Source organism: Eucyclogobius newberryi, unplaced genomic scaffold (genome assembly GCF_026437365.1).
Source record: "Eucyclogobius newberryi isolate DKJ021-1_F unplaced genomic scaffold, fEucNew1.0.hap1 SCAF_10, whole genome shotgun sequence".
Taxonomy (NCBI): domain Eukaryota; kingdom Metazoa; phylum Chordata; class Actinopteri; order Gobiiformes; family Gobiidae; genus Eucyclogobius; species Eucyclogobius newberryi.
In genome coordinates this window covers 38365244-38387665 of record NW_027315724.1, presented here as the reverse complement: position 1 = coordinate 38387665, position 22422 = coordinate 38365244, and the positions used below count along the sequence as shown (strand labels likewise).

At 44.2% G+C, this 22422-nt stretch overlaps 2 protein-coding genes across 2 annotated transcripts; both read right to left on the bottom strand.

Annotated features, from left to right (window-relative positions):
* Positions 1-1136: 1136 nt before the first annotated feature.
* On the bottom strand, positions 1137-2093 carry LOC140370292 (olfactory receptor 11A1-like). The gene has a single exon (XM_072457400.1). The coding sequence runs from the start codon at positions 2091-2093 to the stop codon at positions 1137-1139; it is 957 nt and encodes a 318-aa protein (XP_072313501.1).
* A 9298-nt stretch (positions 2094-11391) lies between these two features.
* Positions 11392-12324, bottom strand: LOC140370287 (olfactory receptor 11A1-like). Its single transcript, XM_072457386.1, has one exon. The coding sequence runs from the start codon at positions 12322-12324 to the stop codon at positions 11392-11394; it is 933 nt and encodes a 310-aa protein (XP_072313487.1).
* Positions 12325-22422: the final 10098 nt, after the last annotated feature.

The window sequence follows — 22422 nt, the reverse complement described above, 5'->3', positions numbered from 1 at the left end:
TTTCATAAGGACATGAATAACATTAAAGTCCTTGTACTAGTAAGAATCCCCTTCACCTGTGCTTTTCTGTTAAGCCCCCCATAGGAAAAAGAAAACCCTTTGCGCCCCCCCCCCCCTCTCCAGAGCTACTATAAATACGGTGGTATAAACCCCGCCCCCCTGATATGTTAGCAAAGTGTGTGTTTTATTAATATGTAATTTATTTGGCTTCAACATTTGAAGACACAGTCGACACAGCGGTTTTTCCTCGTCTTAGTTGCTGTAAAGCCAAACTGTGCAATTACACTTTATTCTATACCATTTTACTTTCAAAATGCCCGAGTTGGACGCCCGTAGATTTGAAAGCAGACGCACTGGACGCGCGTCCAAAGCGTCCAGAAAATAAACGTACCAGCAGACTCATGTCTAAGGTGTCCAGTGCACATGCGCGGAGGGGGGGTGTTGTGTTCCCCGGTGTTGCCTTGGATCTATTGCTTTCTCTTGGTGCGATGGAAGAACAGGTGGAGAAAGTGGCTTTGGGATATTTATTTTATAAAGTCCAAAAACTGAGGCGATGGGCCCCGGGGCTTGTCTGGGTCCAGATACTTCAAAGCTGAGCCGAGTTTAGTGCATATCATCATTTGCTCCAAGAGTTGCGTCTGGATTTAAAAAAAAATGTTTCTGGGTTAGTTTTGAGTCTTCTTTCGGGTCGTGCGTAGCACGTCACAGGAGCGTAATCTCTGATTGGTTGCTCCGCAGCGTCTGCCACAAACAAGTTCAGATTTGTCCAACTTTTCTGCGTCGGCTGCTCTGGCCATGCTTCCAAAGCCTCCGACACTCAAACGCCCCGACACGCCGCATCCAATGCTCAAAGCGCAGAATTTGCACCAAAAAAACGTTCGAAACGCGCTCTGAACGCTGGCCGCCCAAGACACACGTCCACGTAGACTTTGAATGTAAACTGGACGCTTTGTCGCCACGGAGTGAAAGGGCAATTCAAAATGGTTCACACGTGTTGCCAGGCATCGCACTGCGCGCAGGGGGGCGCACCCCATTATTTGAGAAGGACCGCCCTACACGGTCTCACATTTATGTTTTAATTACTTCTGAGTATAATTGCATAAAATCTGTGTCTTTGCCTTTATTGGTTCAGCGGCTCAGTAGTGACTGAAAACAGAACGTAGCAGACTCTTACTCAGCTCTCGAACTTTGGTGAGTTTGAATCCGTATATTAAAGGGTTGAACAGCGGCTGAACTACCAGAAAATACAGTGATAAGACCACTTGGATCACACTGTGCACGTTCCTTAGGTCGAATCTACTCCCTATGATTTCAAACGACGCTCCAAAAGAGAAATTGATGATGGAAGCCAGATGAGGCCCACATGTGCTCAGAGCTTTCTGTCGCGTTTGCTTAGATCCTCTGAAACACTCCCTTAAAATACAGATATATGTGCTTACCATGAAAATCAAAGGCACAAAGACTGTGAGGACAGTTATAAAGAGTCCATAAATGTTGTTGATTGAAGTATCAGAGCAGGAAAGTTTGACAACAGAGTAATTATTGCAGTAGACTTTAGAGATGCTGTGTCCACAGAGTTGTAAACGTGACGATAGTAAAACTGCAACAAGATTAATGGCAAAAGTGTAGAACCAGGTGAAAGCGGTCAGAAAAATCAGTTTGTTGGTGTTCATCCGTGTGCTGTACTGCAGAGGGAAGCATATGGCCAAATATCTGTCATATGAAAGAACAGCAAGAGTCACAAACTCTATTGTGGCATAAAAGTGGACGAGGAAGATTTGTATGAAGCAAAAATAGGTCCTAATGGTGTGGACATCCTGAGTAATCTGAAATAAAAGCATGGGAAACAACGCAGTGCTGCCTAAAAGCTCATTCATGAACAAACTACAGAGAAAAATGTACATGGGTTCATGCAGAGTCCTGTTCAAACATATGACAATGATGAGGAGCAGATTAGACAGTAATATCAGAACATAGAGTGACAATACGATCAGAAAATACAGCCATTTTAAAAGCCCAAGGTCAACGTAGGCTCCCAGAGTGAAATGGGAACTGTGACTGGAGTTCAACATCGACCTTCTTTTGACAAACATGTTTCTTCAAACTAATGATTCATTCACACATATTACACACAAAACAAAGTTCAAATGAAACCGTAATGTTATGTTAAAATCCAATACTTCACCTGAACAATGCAAATATGAAAAGAGAGTATCTTTGTAAGTCAGAGAAATGACAGCAGTGTTTACATGAAGGAAAAGCAGAGCGGATTCTGAACGGGCACAAAAGGGAGAAAACACATTCACACGAACAAAACACAGATAACTACAACATGAACGCCGGCTCTCAACCAAAACTAAATGAGTTCTGATCCAAAATAAAACAATCAAAAATTTAAAAAATTGTAAAATAATATATCAATCATGAAAATATACAAGAAAAAAACAAATTGCATGTCCAGTCAGGACGTTATTTGAGATGAAGAGACACGACATTAAGAGAGTCCAAATGTCCCACTGACTGTAACGCCTCCTCTCTTATTTAAATACAGTCTGGTGTTTTTCCCATAAGGCACATCCAAAGGTTTTTCATTCTGTCTCCAGAGAATTTACTCAGGTAAAACTTTATTGAGAACTTTTTAGAATGCTCTGTATTAAACTTTACATTATATTGATAAGAAATCTTCCAGATGTGTAGATTCTATTCCATCAAGGCCGACGATCTCCATTTCAAAAGAGAAACACAATAATGAGAAATGAGTAATTCACCTTTTATTTGTGTATTAACAATTATGAACAATATATAAGGTAGACATAATGTACAAAGCAAAGGAAGAATTTTAGAAGTTCAGGTGTGACATACCGTACGTGTACTATTAAGAATCCTCTACACCAGTGCACCAGAACAAAAACGCTTTGCGCTGTTGGCGTGCTTGTTTATGAAAGAAAGGGCAATAATCAGAATAGTTAGAATCAATCAAATGTTTAATCCCTGGAGAGCCCAAGAGGGGCCCACCAGCTCAGAGTGCAAGAGGAAAGAGGAAAAACACGTCCGGAATGCCCTCTCAGCCTGTGGATACCCCGCTTGGGCTCTCAACAGAGTGAAAAGAATCAAAAAGCAAGACAAAAGGGATGAAAGGGAAACAGAACAGAGAAGCAAGGGTATTTCTATCCCTTATGTCTTGGGACTGAGAGCCCCCATCCATTTGGTTCCTCCCTCTCACAGAGGAGGAAGTTTAGCAGCTATGGCTTATAGATCTTTGAATTGGAATGGTTGGAAACTTCCCAATCCTCCACTTCTGTCCACCATCAAAGGACAACATGAAGTCCCTGTTTATTTTAGGGAGTGTCTGCACAGCCGCGCTGCGGCTCCTGAAACTGCGCCGCTATTTGACCGCGTTTTAGCGCCGTTTTAGACCGCGCCGGGTTAAGGTTAGGGTTAAGGTTAGGGTTAAGGTTAGGGTTAGCCATGAGGCTATAACGGGCTATAAGGGAAATGCCGCGGTCCCTGAAACTGCGCGGCCATTTGACCGCACCGCAGCTCTCCAGCCACGGCCTTATTTTAAACCAGGCAACACTTTAACCTGTTACCATCCACCTATTTTGCCTTGTGCACAATGGTTGGACCCAAATGGCATTGCTTATTAAAAGAGGATCTTACAGACCTCATGCAAGTGTGATGCATCATTAGAAAGCTTAGGCCTTCTAGTTTCTGCAGATGTGCATATAAACACTGTCAGGGCTTCAAGCCCAAACATAAACAAAACATCCTTTTTTTAGTGTGGCCTGAATATTGTCAATTTGTAATGGTCCTGAGCAGGACATACTTCATTGTGTGCATATGCTGTTCACTGTACATTATGTTTATCTTGTTGTCAACAACTGTGTAAAGTTTCAGATCTCTGAGAACAGGCATTTTGGTGCTGTTGATCTTTTTGTATGAGGTACTACTGTACCTTTTGTATATTCGGAACATGTGATCCAAATATACAAACTGTTTTATTACAATTTTAGCTCCTCTATGATCATAAAACATACATTTTGATGTGTTGTAGGCCACTAATACCTATTATAACTGCAAAAAACAATGTATGTGAAAATGTGTAAATATGAGTTTACCCATGAATTTCCCATATAGAGGTGAAAAAAAAAAAAAAAAATAATGATATTTTTATTTTATTTTTGTATTGATATAATAATACATACATCTAACAAAATGCGCGTTCAAAAGGCTAATAAAATCAGAAAACGTTATGCGTAAAATCTAGTCCCCTCCTCTCCTCTCCTCCTCTTTACAGCCGTTACGCACAAGAACAGGGACTATTCTGTGTGAATAAGTTCTAAGTCCAGCCCCCCATTCGAAAGCTATTTTTATTGGCTAGAATAATATGTCAATCAAAGTCTGCTACGTCACCGCTAGCATTAGCTATGTGGCTAAAAACAAGATTGATGCGCGCGTCGGAAGTGGCGCATTTTTTTCCCCCGGAGGCTGTAGAAAACAAACCCGTGGACAGAAAAAATTGATGGATGGTCTCATTCTGTAGCTAACAGTCTGAAGAAAAGATCGATGCCAAACACCATCTTATAAGTCAAACAGGTCATTTGTTATGGACGGAGAAATGCGCCGGACGAGCCTGACGAAAAGTATGACCCAGAGAAGATTTTTTTTTTTACTTGACAATATCTCGAAATCGGATAACTTCAGGAAAAATACAAGTGGCTATTGTTTTTCTATGGTTCCTTACGGACAGACTGAGCACAAGGATGTACAGAATTAAAGCCGTTTCGTCCATCATAAACAGCAAACAGGACATGCGTTTGTAAAAGTTGAGACTTTCTCATAAACTATTGGCAATTGCTTCTTGGGGCATATTATTCAATGTAAATCAATGACATGTTCATTTTGTTGAGAAAATAACCTTTAAAATGATGTATAACTTATGGTATTGACCACGGAAATAAAAGTGATGATGTAAGAGAACTTTTGTAATTTGGAAAATGCTCGCCGGCCACAGGAGGATGGGAACAGGTTAAGACACAAATTGGTTCATCCTAAGGACAAGATGCAGACCCAAAAACAAAGCAATGTAGTTTATTCTATCCAATGCAGTGAAGAAAAGTGTTAAGAGTGTTACATAGGGGAGACTAAACAGCCACTGCACAAGAGGCTTTATCAGCACAGAAGACACACAAGACCACAGAGCGCCCTGCATCTTCATCTTAAAGCCTCTAATCACTCTATTGAAGAAAGTGAGGTGAAGATTCTAAGCAGGGAGAAAAGATGGTTTGAAAAAGGAGTTAAAGAGGCAATCTTTGCTAAAAAAGAAAGACCACCATTAAATAGGAATGGAGGGTTAAGGTTCAACAGTCCTGTTGTTTATAATGTGTGGACAATAAAGGATTATCTTATCTTATCTTATAATGGCATTTTGAATCCCTGGAGAGGTAGAAGACCAGGGCATTCGGATGCTAATCAGGTACTCAGGGGAGTGAGCCAGGGACACACAAAAACAAAGGGGAGACTAATAGCCCATTAAAGGACTGATAGTAAACAAGAGGCAAGCTTGATAGAAAACAAAGAGGTGAAGTTTCTGTTTTTTTTTTATTTTTCTTCACGAGGGCCCGCCCGGTGGGCAGGGCTTGCCACAGAATAGAATAAATATCTGAGTTCCCGGCCTAAATTCGCCGACTGACAATGACTCTTGGATGAGGGTTGAAACGTTTTGTTTTTTCTAAAACTGAGTCCAGATGAAACAACTGAACCTTTTTCTAATATTGAACACTCCTGGACGAATGAGAGATTACACCGACAACATTTTGTAAAGTTAACATATTTGGTATTACCTTCATTCCCCCTTTTGATCTCTCTTAAGAGATCACAACTTAAGGCGTAAGCTCAATGGGCTGATAAGAAAGATGTTCTGTTCTGCTTGGTAATATTTGTTTGATGTCCAAAGTTTTCAGATGCTTCCCACAGAAGAATGCCTATTACTACTGTACATCTTATTCAAACGATGACAGCAAAAAACAACCTCATAAACCAACCTCCCTCTCTTGGACTGGGGAATACCTAGTACTCCTGAAAAAAAAGCCATGTAAGCGTGTGTGTTACCAATCCGGACCCAGGAGTTGCCTCTCAGTGGCTAAGAAAAGAGAGCATGTGTCCACAGTCATTGGTTTAAGATGGGTCAGGATCATGTTTATATGTTCAGGAGAAATACAATTAACTACACTAGACACTGTTCAACCTAGCTTTTTCTGAGAGACTTTAAAGCTGCACTTCTGAAGCCTTAGCAAGGCATCTTTAGTGGTGGACAGACACGTTGAGACAGTGGGCGCAGCCAGCAGGAGATCATCCACATACTGCATCAGTATGACATCCTCTGGCAGCTGAAAGGTGGAAAGCACTTTCTTCAGCACCTGGTTAATGATTCCAGGACTTAATTTTAACCCTTGTGGCCTTGTAGTGTATTGCGATATCGCACCCTTGTGGGTGAAGGCAAATACATGTCGGATCCCAGGAGCCAGCGGGATGCAGAAAAAGGCATTGGCCAACTCAATGGTGGTAAACCATGTATCAGATGGTTCCAATGTTTGCAAACTCCTGTACGGGTCGTGTACAAGGGGCATGGGTCTGTGACTAGTTAACGAATTTTCCTAAAGTCATGAGCAGGTCTAAATTGAGAGGGGTCCATCTTAGGTACAGGTAGAATAGGAGTGTTCCCGTTGGATGATAAGATATGTCTTTATTTGTCCACACAATGGGGAAAATTAGTTCTGATGATAGTTCCAGCACACCAGCAGCTCACAACCAAGACATGTCTCTGTGGGGGTAGCTCAGTTGGATGCCAATCAGTATCAGAGGTTAGTCTTTTAGTCATTCGTCCTAAATCTTTCACCTGATGAGCTGGTGAGACAGCCAGGGACAAATGTGGCACGCTACCCACATACATTCTATACTAATCCAATGGTTCTTTTATTAGCTGACAATAAGCAGCTACAACTTCTTTTCCTACCAAAATTTGATCACATGCTATAGTCTTAGTGTGTCCGGAAATTTTAACATCCGTGCAGCCACGCCTTCTGTGATGTCGGTCAGGCGGGCCCAGTAAATGTCAGTAAAAGTGTGTGTCTCTTGGTTGTGCAATACGTATTGTCCAGTAGCGATACTAGCAGTGCAGAGATTGGTGAGTCCCAGAGATACCAAACAAGGAGAGTGACAGTCCGAATAGTTGGTTACGGTGGAGGGGGAACTTGATGGATGAGTGTGTGGCTCCGGTGTCCACCAGCATAGGTACAGCTTGTCCCTCCACCTTCACATGGCGCATTGGCTCTGCTTGACTTAGCTCCTGCCTCTCTGGATGCCCATAGTATTCCTCGTCTTCGTGGCCAGTGTAAAACTGCCCACTGTGGGAGCCTCAGCATTTGGTTGCATCAGGTGGGGGCCTGTGCACAGTGGGGGCTCCTCCTCTTCCACGGAGAGTAGCTGCTTACGGGCAGGCTCACATCCAATGGTCAGTAGATCCACAGCGATAGCATGTTCCTTCCTCCCGTCGTTGATCAGTCCTTGATCACGACTTATTCCACCTTGGGCTCTTCCAAAGCCTCCTCTGAATCCTCCCTTAAAACCTCGACCTTTCTTATGTACTTTGTCTTTTAGATCTTTTACTTTCATTTTTAGTAACTGTTCCTGCAATTTATGTGTCTCTGATTTGTTACCTTTTTCCTTGCTACGGTGATGAGTCAAAGCGTGCACCACGTGTTTCCTGAACCGGGCGTCATCACCATCCATGAGGTCAGGGTCCTTACTTAGATGTTCTTCAACACTTGGGGGAAGGGCTTCCATGACTGCGGTTATGTATATTATTTTCCTATCTGAGTATCTCATTGGGTGTCTTCCTGTCACATCTATCCACTGAGTTTAACACTTCTGGAGCCATTCTTCTGGTCCATCCGTGGGAGTCCATGGTGTGAGGCCGGGAATGCTGGCAGCCGGATCAGGATATGTTTCCCTGAGTATTGTATAAAATCTTTGAGCCCAAAGGCCAAAGGGCGCATTTTCTGGTGCTCTACGTAGTGTTGTGGAATTTCTGCAAACAATCACCAAGAAAGGATGAAACAGAAACAGAGTTTGTCTCTCTCAAAAGGTGAAGTTTATTCACGCGCACAGTGAACAAATCTCTCCCTGACAGAGGAATCTCTCCCTACCTCTACAACACTTACAAAGCACATATTTTAAAGGCAGTGACAAACATTGACACGTACGCACATCATCATAATCAAATCAGCTCCAAAAGAGATGGAACAACCATCACGGATGCAAAGATTCGAGCTATGGTTACCTGACCCTCAATCGGAGTTGATTTGACACATAATCAACGTCCTGACGCATTAAATGGCCTGATACTGGCTCGATTCAGAGGCGCCGGAAAATACAAATCAGGAAACAATATTCTTATATCATCTGCAAACAGAAAAACAACATCGATACAATTGAAATTACATGGCCTATTTTCCATTACAGTGGTCTACTACATTTCTTGAGCTGTTTGATTTCATAGCTACTGCAGCACTGACCCATTATGCCCCCAGCTGCCAGATGGTGTCTGGCTGTTAAACTATTGAGAGCCCCCATCCATTTGGTTCCTCCCTCTCACAGAGGAAGAAGTTTAGCTATGGCTTATAGATCTTTGAATTGGAATGGTTGGAAACCTCCCAATCCTCCACTTCTGTCCACCATCAAAGGCATTTGGAGCATAGTTGGTTCTGGTTCTGTCTGACCTGACTTTCTCTTTTCCTTCTTTGACTTTCCACTATCTTTCTTTACTTGTATCTATGCCTTCCTCATCATCCCTGTATTTTGAGCCGCTGTTCCAATTACCATCTTTGGTCCGGGTTCAGAGTCGTGGCTGTGTGTTTCCTGACTGGAAGAGGACGACGATGTGTGTGTGTGTCCCCTTTCTTTCTTAGTTCTTCCCTCATCTCTCTGACCTAGTCCGTTTCCTCTCGGTCCAACATCCTCTGATGTTCCTCCGCTCAGTGTTCCCATTCTTCTTCTTCTAGTCTAAGTTTTGTTTCTCCAGAGCTTCTTGTGTCTGACACATTTCTCTTCCCTGTGTTACTTACCTGAGGTGTCGTCTCTTGGTCTTTATGTTTTTTATTGGTTTTATTTGTTTGTTTGTTTGTTTATTTGTTCATTAATTTATCTATTTTTAATCTTATATCCTATTTTATTTTTTATCCTATAGCGTATTTAAATTGTTTATCTTTTTGACATTGTTGTTTGTTCATTGACTTGTCTCTGCACAGCGGGAGTATGCACGTGGTGGCGCTGCGGTGTGAAATGTGTGAGTCAGTGTGTGTTGTGGGTGCAGCTCGAGCCGGAGCATCAGCAGCTGTGAAAGGAGGAGCGCTTGGTGTGTGTGGGGTTTGTGGGCCACCCCTCCTTTGGGTGGGCTCTACTTCTCTCTGTTTTGCTCTCATTTTGTCCTCTCTCTCTTTGCGCTACACAAACGCAGCTTCTCACGTGCAAGCGCAAACTCCCCATTCATACTGATACCATGTCAGCGACTACCTCAGTCGTCTTTTATCTTTTGGCTACCCAAGCCATTAAATCACGTGTTTGTCTAATGCGACTACCTCAGTCGTCTTTTGCTACCTCAGCCGATAATATTTCCGCTACCAAAGCGTGTTTCTCGGCTACCTCATCCATAATATTTCCGCTACCAAAGCATGTCTCCTTTAATTTCCTTCGTATCCCTCTCTGTCTAACCGCGTCTCCTGCGTCTGTTACTCTGTATTATTCTTTCACAACTTTGGTCTAAATTTGGCTAGATTAGCTTTAACAAATTTACACAATCGTGTCCAGCAGACCTCTGTGTGACCACGTAGAAATAATTTTGACACTGTTCAATGTGGACAACTTCGATACATATACAACGGGTGTTGTCCTTACCTTTTACGTTATTTGTGTGCACACTTCTACGCGACACTCCTTGGCCCACAGACCGCGAGGACAGTGAATAGTCGTCCGATATTCGTCGAGTTTTCTGCAGTTAGTCCCAATCTTTCAACACGTCGGGGTCAGCAAGTTGTCGGCTTTCTCGTTTATGAAAGAAACGACAAGAATCAGAATAGTTAGAATCAGTCAAATGTTTAATACCTGCCAATACAATTCTAATACAGATCAATAGAGTGCTAACCATCTGTCCCAATCAAATGTGACGGCGTCTTATGCGGGCGGTCCGGACGCGCCCCTTGCGCTTGACGTTTTATAACATTTCAATATGGTGCGTATGATGCACTGTGGCACCTCAATTGTTGAAGGGCGGTGCTTCGTTGGTTTCTCTCGCCAGTACTTTTCCATTTGTCGCTGTTGCCTTATATGGAGTTTGTCCTTGAGTTCGTCTGCAGTTCTCAAGCTTCTTATCAAAGAGTGCGTAATAGAGGAACAATGGGATATGTGTGTCTGTGTGTGCAAGAACTAAACCCTTCATATCATAGAGTAAATATAACTCGGTTATTATATCAAAGTACAGTTTAATACAATTTAGTAAAGTTAATATATTTGGTATATTCCCTTCAGCGCCCCCTCTGCCGCGACTATAAATACGGTGGGCGTATACACCCCGCACCCCTGATATGTTAGTAAAGCGAAGCAAAGTGTGTGTTTTATTGATATGTAATTTATTTGGCCTCCTTCTGTCTGCTGCCGACATTGGTAGACACACTGGTCTTTTCTCGTCTTAGTCACAGTGAAGCCAAACTGTGCAATTACACACTTTTTTTACTTTAAAAAGAGAATAATAGTGCGTTCAGAATTTGAGCTGGACGCCCGAGTTGGACACCTGTACATTTGAAAGCAGACGCCCTGGACGCACGTCCAAAGCGTCCAGAAAATAAACTCACCAGCAGACGCATGTCTAAGGCGTCCAGTGCACATGCGCGGTGGGGGGGTGTTGCCATGGATCTATTGCTTTTCTCTTGGTGCGATGGCAGACCAAATGGAGAAAGTGGCTTTGGTGTATTTATTTTACAAAGTCCAAAAACTGAGGTGATGGGCTCCGGGGCTTGTCTGGGTCCAGATACTTCAAATGCCCTTGACACGCCACATCCAATGCTCAAAACGCTCAAAAACGCGCTCTGAACGCTGGCCGCCCAAGACACGCGTCCACTTAGACTTTGAATGTAAACTGGATGCTTTGTCACCACGAAGTGAAAGGGCAATTCAAAATGGCATCGCACTGCGCGCGCGCCCCACTATTTGAGAAGGACCGCCCTACACTCTCACATTTATGTTTTCATTTAATAGTATTTTCTACATTCAAACCACTGCTTTCTGAGTAAAATTAAATACAATCTGTGTCTTTGCCTTAATTGGTTCAGCAGCTCATTAGTGACTGACAACAGAACGTAGCAGACTCTTACTCAGCTCTCGAACTTTGGTGAGTTTGAATCCGTATATTAAAGGGTTGAACAGCGGCTGAACTGCCAGAAAATACAGTGATAAGACCACTTGGATCACACTGTGCACGTTCCTTAGGTTGAATCTACTCCCTAAGACTTCAAACAACACTCCAAAAGAGAAATTGATGATGGAAGCCAGATGAGGCCCACATGTGCTCAGAGCTTTCTGTCGCGTTTGCTTAGATCCTCTGAAACACTCCCTGAAAATACAGATATATGTGCTTACCATGAAAATCAAAGGCACAAAGACTGTGAGGACAGTTACAAAGAGTCCATAAATGTTGTTGATTGAAGTATCAGAGCAGGAAAGTTTGACAACAGAGTAATTATTGCAGTAGACTTTAGAGATGCTGTGTCCACAGAGTTGTAAAGGCGACGTTAGTAGAACCACAACTAGAACAATCACAAAGGAGTAGAACCAGGGAAAAGCAATCAGAAAGATCAATTTGTTGGTGTTCATCCGTGTGCTGTACTGCAGAGGGAAGCATATGGCCAAATATCTGTCATATGAAAGAACAGCAAAAATCACAAACTCTATTACGGTATAAGAGTGGACGATGAAGATTTGTAGAAAGCAAAAATAAGTTGTGATGGTGTGGACATCCTGAGTAATCTGAAATAAAAGCATGGGAAACAACGCAGTGCTGCCTAAAAGCTCATTCATGAACAAACTACAGAGAAAAATGTACATGGGTTCATGCAGAGTCCTGTTCAAACATATGACAATGATGAGGAGCAGATTAGACAGTAATATCAGAACATAGACTGACAATACGATGAGAAAATACAGCCATTTTAAAAGCCCAAGGTCAACGTAGGCTCCCAGAGTGAAATGGGAACTGTGACTGGAGTTCAACATCGACCTTCTTTTGACAGACATGTTTCTTCAAACTAATGATTCATTCACACATATTACACACAAAACAAAGTTCAAATGAAACCGTAATGTTATGTTAAAATCCAATACTTCACCTGAACAATGCAAATATGAAAAGAGAGTATCTTTGTAAGTCAGAGAAATGACAGCAGTGTTTACATGAAGGAAAAGCAGAGCGGATTCTGAACGGGCACAAAAGGGAGAAAACACATTCACACGAACAAAACACAGATAACTACAACATGAACGCCGGCTCTCAACCAAAACTAAATGAGTTCTGATCCAAAATAAAACAATAAATAAAAGGACTCTAGTAAAATAATATATAAATCATGAAAATATACAAGAAACTAACAAATTGCATGTCCAGTGAGGACGTTATTTGAGATGAAGAGACACGACATTAAGAGAGTCCAAATGTCCCACTGACTGTAACGCCTCCTCTCTTATTTAAATACAGTCTTGGATGTGCCTTATGGGAAAAACACCAATGTTTTTCATTCTGTCTCCAGTGAATTTGCTCAGGTAAATGTATTGATATGAAATAAAATTAAAGGGACAAAAACCTTTCCTGAACAGTTTTAGTTTCATCATGTGTTTTATCAGATCTACAGTAGTATAATACATAATAACATAAAGAAAGTTATCATGTGTTGAAAATGTCATTAGCATCTAAAAGTTGTTCAAATGGAGCTGACCAGCTTTTCTGGAATATTGGCTGTAATGCAAAGTTTAGAAATAGACCTGTAATTATTCATTTGACTTGAATCAACACCATTTTTTTTTAACTTGAGTAACTTTTTACTTTGGGAAATCAAAAAACGTACACAAAAAAAAAAAAAAATTAAGCCGCGGAGCGGTGATGATGGCTCTCGCCACCCGCGCGACCGCCTTTCCGTGCGACCCCCCCACTTGTCCAGAGGACGTACACCAATTTGAGGCCAGTGGGCGTAACGCCCTAGGAGGAGTTTGTTAAAGTTTGACGTGAACCAAATTGCTGACTCAGCGTCTTTTCATTATCAAAGGACGATGGCGGCCATAGGGTTAGGCTGGGGTGTGGTCGCAGTAATATTTTTGTTTAACGTCAGAAATAAACATAGGACTTTTAACAAGTTCTTTGGGCTATCATCTGTCACTGTCAGGCTACGTCAAAATACAACTCCTTCTGTATCTGTAAAACACAGAGGCCTTTATTCTTTAGGCTTCATTCTTTAGGCAAGGCAAGTTTATTTGTAGAGCACATTTCATACACAGGGCAATTCAAAGTGCTTCACAGCAAGAAAAATGCATTAAAATCACAAAGAAATTACAGAAACAGAAATAGAATAAAATTAACTAAATGGGGAAATTTCATTGGTGTAACGCAGGTAGATACAGAAGGACAGATCACTTATAGGAAGTCTGAAAAACACTTTCAGTAGAAGATCTGCTATAAATAAATAAAAACTCCCATAGACAAATAAATAAATAAATACCATTGCATGTGATCACGACAGTAATTGCACATGAATATGTGTCACGACAGCACATAGATTGCACATGAATTCCAACAGCAATTGCACATATGACAGAATTGCACATGGTTAGGTCAGTATTGCGAGTGTTCAGTACTAACAGTTTTTGTTATAAAGTCTGACAGCAGCAGGAAGGAAAGACCTACGGAACCTTTCCTTCGCACATCGAGGGTGGATCAGTCCCTCACTGAAGCTGCTCTCCAGAGCAGAGAGAGTGTCCTGCAGGGGACAGAGTGTCCTGCAGGGGGTGACACTCATGGTCCAGCATAGATGTGAATCTAGCCAGGACCCTCCTGTCCCCCACCTCCTGCACCGAGTCCAGAGCACAGCCCAGGACGGAGCTGGACTTCTTGATGACTCTGTCCAGCTTCCTCCTCTCCCTCTCTGTGATGCTGCTGCTCCAGCAGGCCACACCGTACAGGAGCTGATGCCACCACAGAGTCGTAGAAGGTCTTCAGGAGTGGCCCTGTCACTCCAAAAGACCTGAGTCTCCTCAGGAGGTAGAGCCGACTCTGGCTCTTCCTGTACAGTCTGTGTTATGAGTCCAGTCCGGTTTATGGTTCAGATGAACACCCAGGTACTTGTATGAGTCACTCTCTCAATGTCCCGTCCCTGGATGTTCACTGGCGAGGGGGGCGTGGGGTGGCGTCTGCGGATATCCACCACCATCTCCTTGGTCTTCCCCGCGTTGATGAGGAGGTGGTTCCGCTGAAACCAGTCCACAAAGTCCTGCTCCAGTCCTCTGTACTCCGCGTCATCGTCGTCCGTGATGAGTCCGATGATGGCAGAGTCGTCAGAGAACTTCTGCAGGACACAGCTGTCCGTGTCATGTCTGAAGTCTGCAGTGTAAAGGGTGAAGAGAAAGGGCGCGAGGACAGTGCCCTGGGGCGCCCCCACACTGCAGGTCCGAGTGTCAGACACACAGTTCCGGGCTCTCACAAACTGGGGTCGGTCTGTGAGGTAGTCCAGGATCCACTCTGCCAGGTCATACTCCACACCAGCCGTCTCCAGCTTGTCCCTCAGGAGCAGCGGCTGGATGGTGTTGAAGGCACTGGAGAGATCGAAGAACAGGATCCTCACAGAGCTGCCAGGCTTTTCCAGGTGAGAGAGAGAGCGGTGCAGCAGGGAGATGACGGCGTCCTCCACTCCGATGCCAGACCGATATGCAAACTGCAGCGGGTCCATGGCTGAGCTCACGGTGGAGCGGAGGTGGTCCAGGACTAGCCGCTCCAGTGTCTTCATCAGGTGGGACGTGAGAGCCACTGGCCTGAAGCTGTTGAGGTCTTTGGGGCGCGGTGTCTTAGGCACAGGTACCAGACAGGAGGTCTTCCAGACCTGTGGTACCACCCTCAGCTTCAGGCTCATGTTGAAGACATGCTCCATAACTCCACACAGTTCATCTGCGCAGGACTTAAGGAGCCTGGGGCTGATGCCGTCAGGTCCTGCTGCCTTCCTCACTTTAATCCTCTTCAGCTCACTCCTCACCTGTGCTGCTGTGACAGTCAGTGGTTGGCAGAGGGACCGTGTGCTGGGGGGATGGGTGAGTCCAGGCGAAGTGGGGAGCTGATGGTCCGGGGCAGATAAGCGAAGAGGAACAGATGCAGGGCATTGTCCAGCTGTGGAAGAGGGAGCATGCAGCTGTGCACGGGGAGGGGCGGGTGACCGATCAAACCTCAAGAAGTGAGCATTTAAATCATTCACCCACTGTAGATCCCCCTCTGTCTGGGCAGGGGGGATTTTGAAGCCCGAGATGGTTTTCAGGCTCCTCCACACTCCCTGAATGTTCTTTTGCTGCAGCTGCTCCTCCATCCTCCTCTTGTAGCCGGCCTCAGCCTGCCTGATCTTCCTCCTCAGCTCCTTCTGCACAGTCCTCAGCTCCTCCTTGTTCCCTGACCTGAAGGCTCTCTTATTCTCCTTCAGCAGAGCCTTCAGTTCACGGTTAATCCATGGCTTGTTGTTTGGAAAACACCGCACCGTCCGGGAGGGAACAATGTTCTCAAAACAGAAGTTGATGTAGTCCGTGATGCACTCTGTGATGGTGTTGATGTCCTCCCCATGTGGGTCATAAAGCTCAGTCCAGACAGTGGTGCTGAAGCAGTCCCTCAGAGCCTCCTCGCTCTCAGCAGACCACATCCTCACCTCACGGGACACCACAGGCTGCCTGCGCACGATGGGTTCATACACAGGCCTCAGATGTACAAGGTTGTGGTCCGAGCTGCCCAGGGGAGGGAGGGGGGAAGAGGAATAAGCCTCCTTGGTGTTGGCAAAAAAACAAGTCCAATGTTCTATTGTCTCTGGTGGGGCAGGTAACATACTGGGTGTATGTTGGTAGGACAGAAGAGGGAGAAGCGTGGTTAAAGTCACCAGAGATGAGGAAGAGAGCCTGTGGATGCTGTGTTTGCAGCCTACAAGTGCAGGAGAGCAGTGCGTCACAAGCATTTTCAGCATTGGCAGACGGGGCCACATAGACTGCGATCAAAATCACATGTGAGAACTCCCGGGGCAGATAGTATGGCCTCATGCCAATAGCCAATAGTTCAATATCCTTGTTACATAGCTGCTCCCTCACTGTGCAGTGTTCGGGTTTGGACCAGCTTGTGTTCACATACACCGCCAGACCGCCTCCTCTTTTCTTCCCGGTTTCTCTCGTTCTGTCGCCCGCAGCAGATGAAAATTGTCCAAACCTACAATAGAGTCTGGCATTTCTGCTGTTAACCAGGTCTCTGTGAAAATCAAGACGCTGCTGTCCCTATAAATCCTCTGGGACCGCATGAGGCTCGCTATTTCCGTCATTTTATTTTGAAGGGACCTCACGTTACCCATGACTACGGCGGGAACCGACTTCCTGTTTGTCCCTCTCTTCTCTCGGAGTTTACGTCCAGCCCGTCTGCTTCGTTGCGTTTTCCTTAGGATGTCCGCCGGGATAACGTGACGATCTCCGGGTAAGACAACTGTTCTCCGCAGTTTCATTAGTTCCTCCTTTGTGTAAACGCGGTACGGCACCGGCCGGGGGGCGGGGCCGGAGCCGGGGGGCGGGGCCGGAGCCGGGGGACTCAGAGCCAAGACACATCGCAACGACACGACGAAAACACTCAATCCAGCCGAATAAAGTCAAAACAAGTTAATTTAAAGCGATTCCAGTGCGTGTCCCGATCGTTCGTGAAGTTCCTCTTTCATATAAACGTGTATATAAACGTGTACCGACGACACGCCGTACTTTAGCGCGGCCGGAGGGCGCGGGGGGGGGGCTGGTGGGCTCGCTCGGAGCTAGCTCACGTCACAACAACACAACAAACGCAACGAAAAACGCTCAAATCCAGCCGAAAAAAGTCAAAAACAGTTGAATTAAAAAACTATTCCAGCGCGTGTCCCTATCGTACAGTAAAGTAGAAAAAATATACTAATTATATTTACAAAATATAGGAGATAAAGCACAATAAGTGTGAGAAAGAAATGAAATCACAAACAAAAGAGAAGAGTGCAAGGAAAAATCCTTTCAGTCATATGCGCAGCTAAGCGAAACTGTTTTTAGCTTAGATTTGAACATTGTCAGAGTAGAAGCCTGTCTCACATCTTCAGGAAGAATGTTCCAGATTTTAGCTGCATAAAACTGAAATGCAGATTCCCCATGTTTTGTCCTGACTCTGGGCACCAGCAGGAGGCCGGTCCATGTTTAGTCCTGACTCTGGGCACCAGTAGGAGGCCGGTCCCTGAGGTCCTCAGAGTCCGAGATGGTTCATATGGCACTAGCATATCCAAGATGTACTTTGGTGCTAGGCCATGGAGAGACTTGTACACAAGCAGAGCTGCTTTAAAGTCTATTCTCTGAGCCACAGGGGGCAGTGCAGAGACCTGAGAACAGGACTAATGTGATCATACTTCCTGGTTCTAGTCAGGACCCGAGCAGCAGCGTTCTGGATGTACTGCAGCTGTTTTACAGCTCGTTTGGAGAGGCCAGTGAGCAGGCCGTTACAGTAGTCTAGTCTACTTGAGACAAACGCATGGATAAGTCTCTCCAAATCTGGTTTTGACACTATATTTTTGATTTTGGCAATGTTGTTAGATGGTAAAAAGCTGCTGATGTTATTGATTTGATGTGGCTGTTAAAGTTCAAGTCTGAGTCCATTATTAGACTTTAGACTTTATTCTTTAGACTTCATTCTTTAGGGTTCATTCTTTAGGCTTCATTCTTTAGGGTTCATTCTTTAGGCTTCATTCTTTAGACTTTATTCTTTAGACTTTATTCTTTTGACGATCATCTGTCACTGTCAGGCTATGTCAAAATAAAACTCCTTCTGTATCTGTAAAACACAGAGGCCTTTATTTTGTAAGTGTCACAGGCGATCCAGGTCCTTCTGCACTGACCTGAGCAGGGAAAACGGGAGAGAGAGAGCCTCGGTGACCTGGCTGCACCCGCTCCCCCCTGTACCTCCGTCACCTAGCAACAGAGACCCGCCGCTAATGTTGTTGTTGTTGTTGTTGTTTTATGGCGGTTGGCATCCGAGTGTTGCATTACCGCCAGACTTTATTCCTCAGACGTTTCGTAGTTGTTGTTGTTGTTGTTGTTGTTGTTGTTTTATGGCGGTTGGCATCCAAGTGTTGCATTACCGCCAGACTTTATTCCTCAGACTTTTCGTAGTCCTCAGACTCTGTCGTAGTCCGTAAAAGTACTCCTTCCATTGCTTTGGTGTTACAAAGCCCATGAGGTCATGATATGTCTTTGTGACTAGAATAGTTGTTGTTGTTTCAGACAACAACCGGCTTTATTCCAGGGAGACTCTTCTTCATCTTCCTCTCCTTCTTTGACGTTCGGTGCTTCCACCGTACAGCTTTATTCTTTAGGCTTCATTCTACAGGCTTTAATATTTCCACTGATGTCGCTGCTTGGTAGCCGTGCGTCTACGAGACTGGACGAGGACAGGAGACCACCCCCACCCCCATCTCGTCACTCTGATCACTCTGACTCCCCAAAAGCAGACCCCCATCACTCCGACTCCCATTTAGCGCCTTTAGCCTGTTTTCTATATCTGCCCAATCAAGCTCCTTTGTTCCAAGGAATCTCCCTGCAGCTTTAGCAATGATCCTGATCCTTTCAGTTCTGCTTTGAGTCTGAGCAGCACAGTTTACAACATCCACCATAAAGAGTACAAAAGTCCTCAGACTCTGTCGTAGTCCGTAAAAGTACTCCTCCCATTGCTTTGGTGTTACAAAGCCCATGAGGTCATGATATGTCTTTGTGACTAGAATAGTTGTTGTGTCAGAGACCAACCGGCTTCATTCCAGGGAGACTCTTCTTCATCTTCCTCTCCCTCTTTGACGTTCGGTGCTTTGGAAGTACAAAGCCCATGAGGTCATGGGACGTCTTTGTTGTTATACAAAGCCCATGAGGTCATGGGACGTCTTTGTCGTTTTATCCTTTAGAAGTCCTTCTTCCATCACTTTGGCGTGTCTAGGCCCATGAAGTCAAAGCGCGTTAGAACATCCTCTTGCTCCTCAACCTCGGCTCAGTCTCCAAAAATGCTAAGGCTAACTCTAATGCTAAGCCCGCGGAGGAAATGTCCCATCAAAATAAAAGAGGAAAAGGAAGTGAATGCATTCATTGCGCCTCTGCTGGCCAATTGTGAAAATACACAATATCTGTAATGCACTTTTTTTCATGCCGTCTCGAGGAGAATATAATCCATGAGTTTCAAACAAATGTTGAGTTTTTCACACAATTGGTAGGGGACGCTATAGAGTAAATTTGTTACATGGGTATAAATTATTTCCAATCACACCATAAAAACACATTAGTGAGTGAAATATGAGCTCCGTAGAGCAAATCCATTAGGCGTGACTTGTCCTTGAAAAAACAGGGAATTAAGCCTTTTTTAGGGCGTATTACGCGGAGACCGTAAGGAATATCCATTTTGTTTTGAATATTTATTACATTTTAATGTCTTGAGATGCAAAAAGTGTTGTTTTGAGCTTGATCAGACAAAAAACCTAGGACAAGTAGGATTTTGAAGAAAAGAAACTTAGATTAGCCACTTTGATTCGACATGGCTGACTTCCTGTTTATCATAGAGTGATGCGGCCAGGTGCGTTTTACTCGTCAAAGGTCAGAGATCAAAGGTAGCTCCATCACTGTCCCAAGTCTCATGTGCCTAGGCCAAAGATTAAGAGTTTCATGTTTTTTTCTTTTTTGAACTAGTCGGCACTGTTACGACGGGCGTTCTCGCAACCTCCTTTTTATTCGAGTTCGGGCCGAGCTGATCGCGTCTATGTCTCCATGTGTGACATTCATCAATGTTAGGGGGTCAAAAATGCCCATGTTGTGGCTAACCCGCAACACATTGTACATGGCCAATGCTGTGCTTAACTAGTGCAAATTTGCGGCATTTATATACCCCGCTTGTGTAGATGATATTTCCCAAAGTTAAGCTTGATCGGGCTATCGCCCACGGAGGAGTTAGTTTAAGGGTGAATCGTAAATGTGAACATTTGTGACAGTATATTTACAGCTCCGCCACACGGAGACTTTAACACTTGGAATACAAATTTGGATAACAACATAATTGTTGTACATCTTGGGGTTCTGATTTAAAACAAACAGTGACAAAACCAATATGAAAAACTCTGGACTCTGGACCCTTCCGGGTCTTGGACTCACGATTCTAGGAATAGAAGAAAGTCTCATGCTCTACCGCCTGAGCTAGGCAGACTTTGTAAAATGTCCCCATGCTTAGAGTATACACTAACAGTCTCTTACGCTATGACTGATAAATGATTTGACCATTTTTGAGGAGAGTGACCCTCCGCTATGCACAAATGACAAATCACAAATGTTTCACGATTAAAATCTTAAATATGAAAAGAACGACATGAATAAAGTGAAATCACTGCAGGGTTTGGAGTCTACTGCATTCTAACCCACTGCTCTACCTGTTAAGCCAACCTTCATGTACCGTCCGCGGCAACTGTGATTGGCTGTAATGACGCAGTGTGCGTGTAACGTGTCGTAAACGTATACCTTGTGACCGGATGTTGCATTCACCGACGTAGGGATTTGCACCCCGCGCACCCCCGCCCTGGATCCGCCACTGTCACCTATAACTATATTCCAAGAAGGGAGACAAACTCCATATAATTTACACAGCAGCAATGATTTGACAATAAATACTTACAACCATTTATTTTGCCAAATTACTCTTTACACTGTCAGTCTTGTGTTAGGTCTCAGCTGTACTTCCTGTAATTTGAAGAAAATATATATTCATTTTTCATTTTTACATACAGTTGTGCACTATAACACTTGATCTGTTACAGTAGAAAGATGGCGGTCAAGAAGGCGGCCAAGATGGGAACAGAATTTACAAAATGGCGGCCGCATGTTCACTTTTCATGTGAACTCCATGTTTTCAACAATTCTCTAGCTTTTCTTAACACATTACGTCTCCAACCAAATGCGTCTTTCAAACTGATTGGTCCAAATGTTCAGACCATGACTCTGCCCTCTTTTGAAGCGCAGTCTGTTTTTTGTGTCTTGTTTCTGACTGCCCTGAGTTTCATTTTTCACAGAATTTTTCCATATTTGGACAATTGGATTTACTTTCATCAGATCTATTTGTCCAATCAGCTCATATTTTCGGCACTTTCTTTCCTTGAAGAAGAAGTGTCTCACCGTGCGGTCTTCTACTCGAAGGTACGTTTTTAAAAAAAAGTTAATTTTGTGCTTGAATGTTGAATTTGCCAGTGTATGTGTTCAAACAAGCCCAGATTTAGTCCCTGTTTTAGTCCTGATTCAAGTCTTCAAGTCCAAGTCAAGTCCTGGTTTAGTACACACTGGTACCTAAGTGTGTGCGTGTCTCAAACTGTGTGTGTGTGTGTGTGTGTGTGTGTGTGTGTGTGTGCATGTCTCAACCTAAGTGTGTGTGTGCGTTTCTCAACCTAAGTGTGCGTGTGCGTGTCTCAAACTAAGTGTGTGTGCGCGTGTCTCAAACTAAATGTGTGTGCGTGTCTCAAACTAAGTGCGTGTGTGTGTCTCATACTAAGTGCGTGCAAGTGTCTCAAACTAAGTGTGTGTGTGTGTGCGTGTCTCAACCTAAGTGTGTGTGCGTGTCTCAACCTAAGTGCGTGCGCGTGTCTCAAACTAAGTGCATGTCTCAAACTAAGTGCGTGTCTCAAACTAAGTGCGTGTCTCAAATTAAGTGTGTGTGTGTGTGTCTCAATCTAAGTGTGTGTCTGTGTGTAGACTCTGGTCTAGTCCGGGACTAAGGCCGAGACTTAGACCGAGACTCGGGTCTAGTCCGGGACTCGGACCGAGACTCGGGTCTAGACTGGATCGAGACTCGGTCCAGTCTAGTCTTGTGTGCTCTCCTGTCAAGTCTGTCAGGTTTGGTTTAGTTCTTTCCTCAGGTGTTCTTCTCGTTTGCACATTAGAGCCTTTAATGTTGAAGATTTTCAATATTTGTCCTTATTCCTTAACATTATATTCTCAGATGCCTCGCCAAAAGAGTTTCAAGCGCTCTTTGGCTGCTAAGGAGCGCAGGGCGTAGCGCAGGGCGTAGCGCAGGGCGTAGCGCAG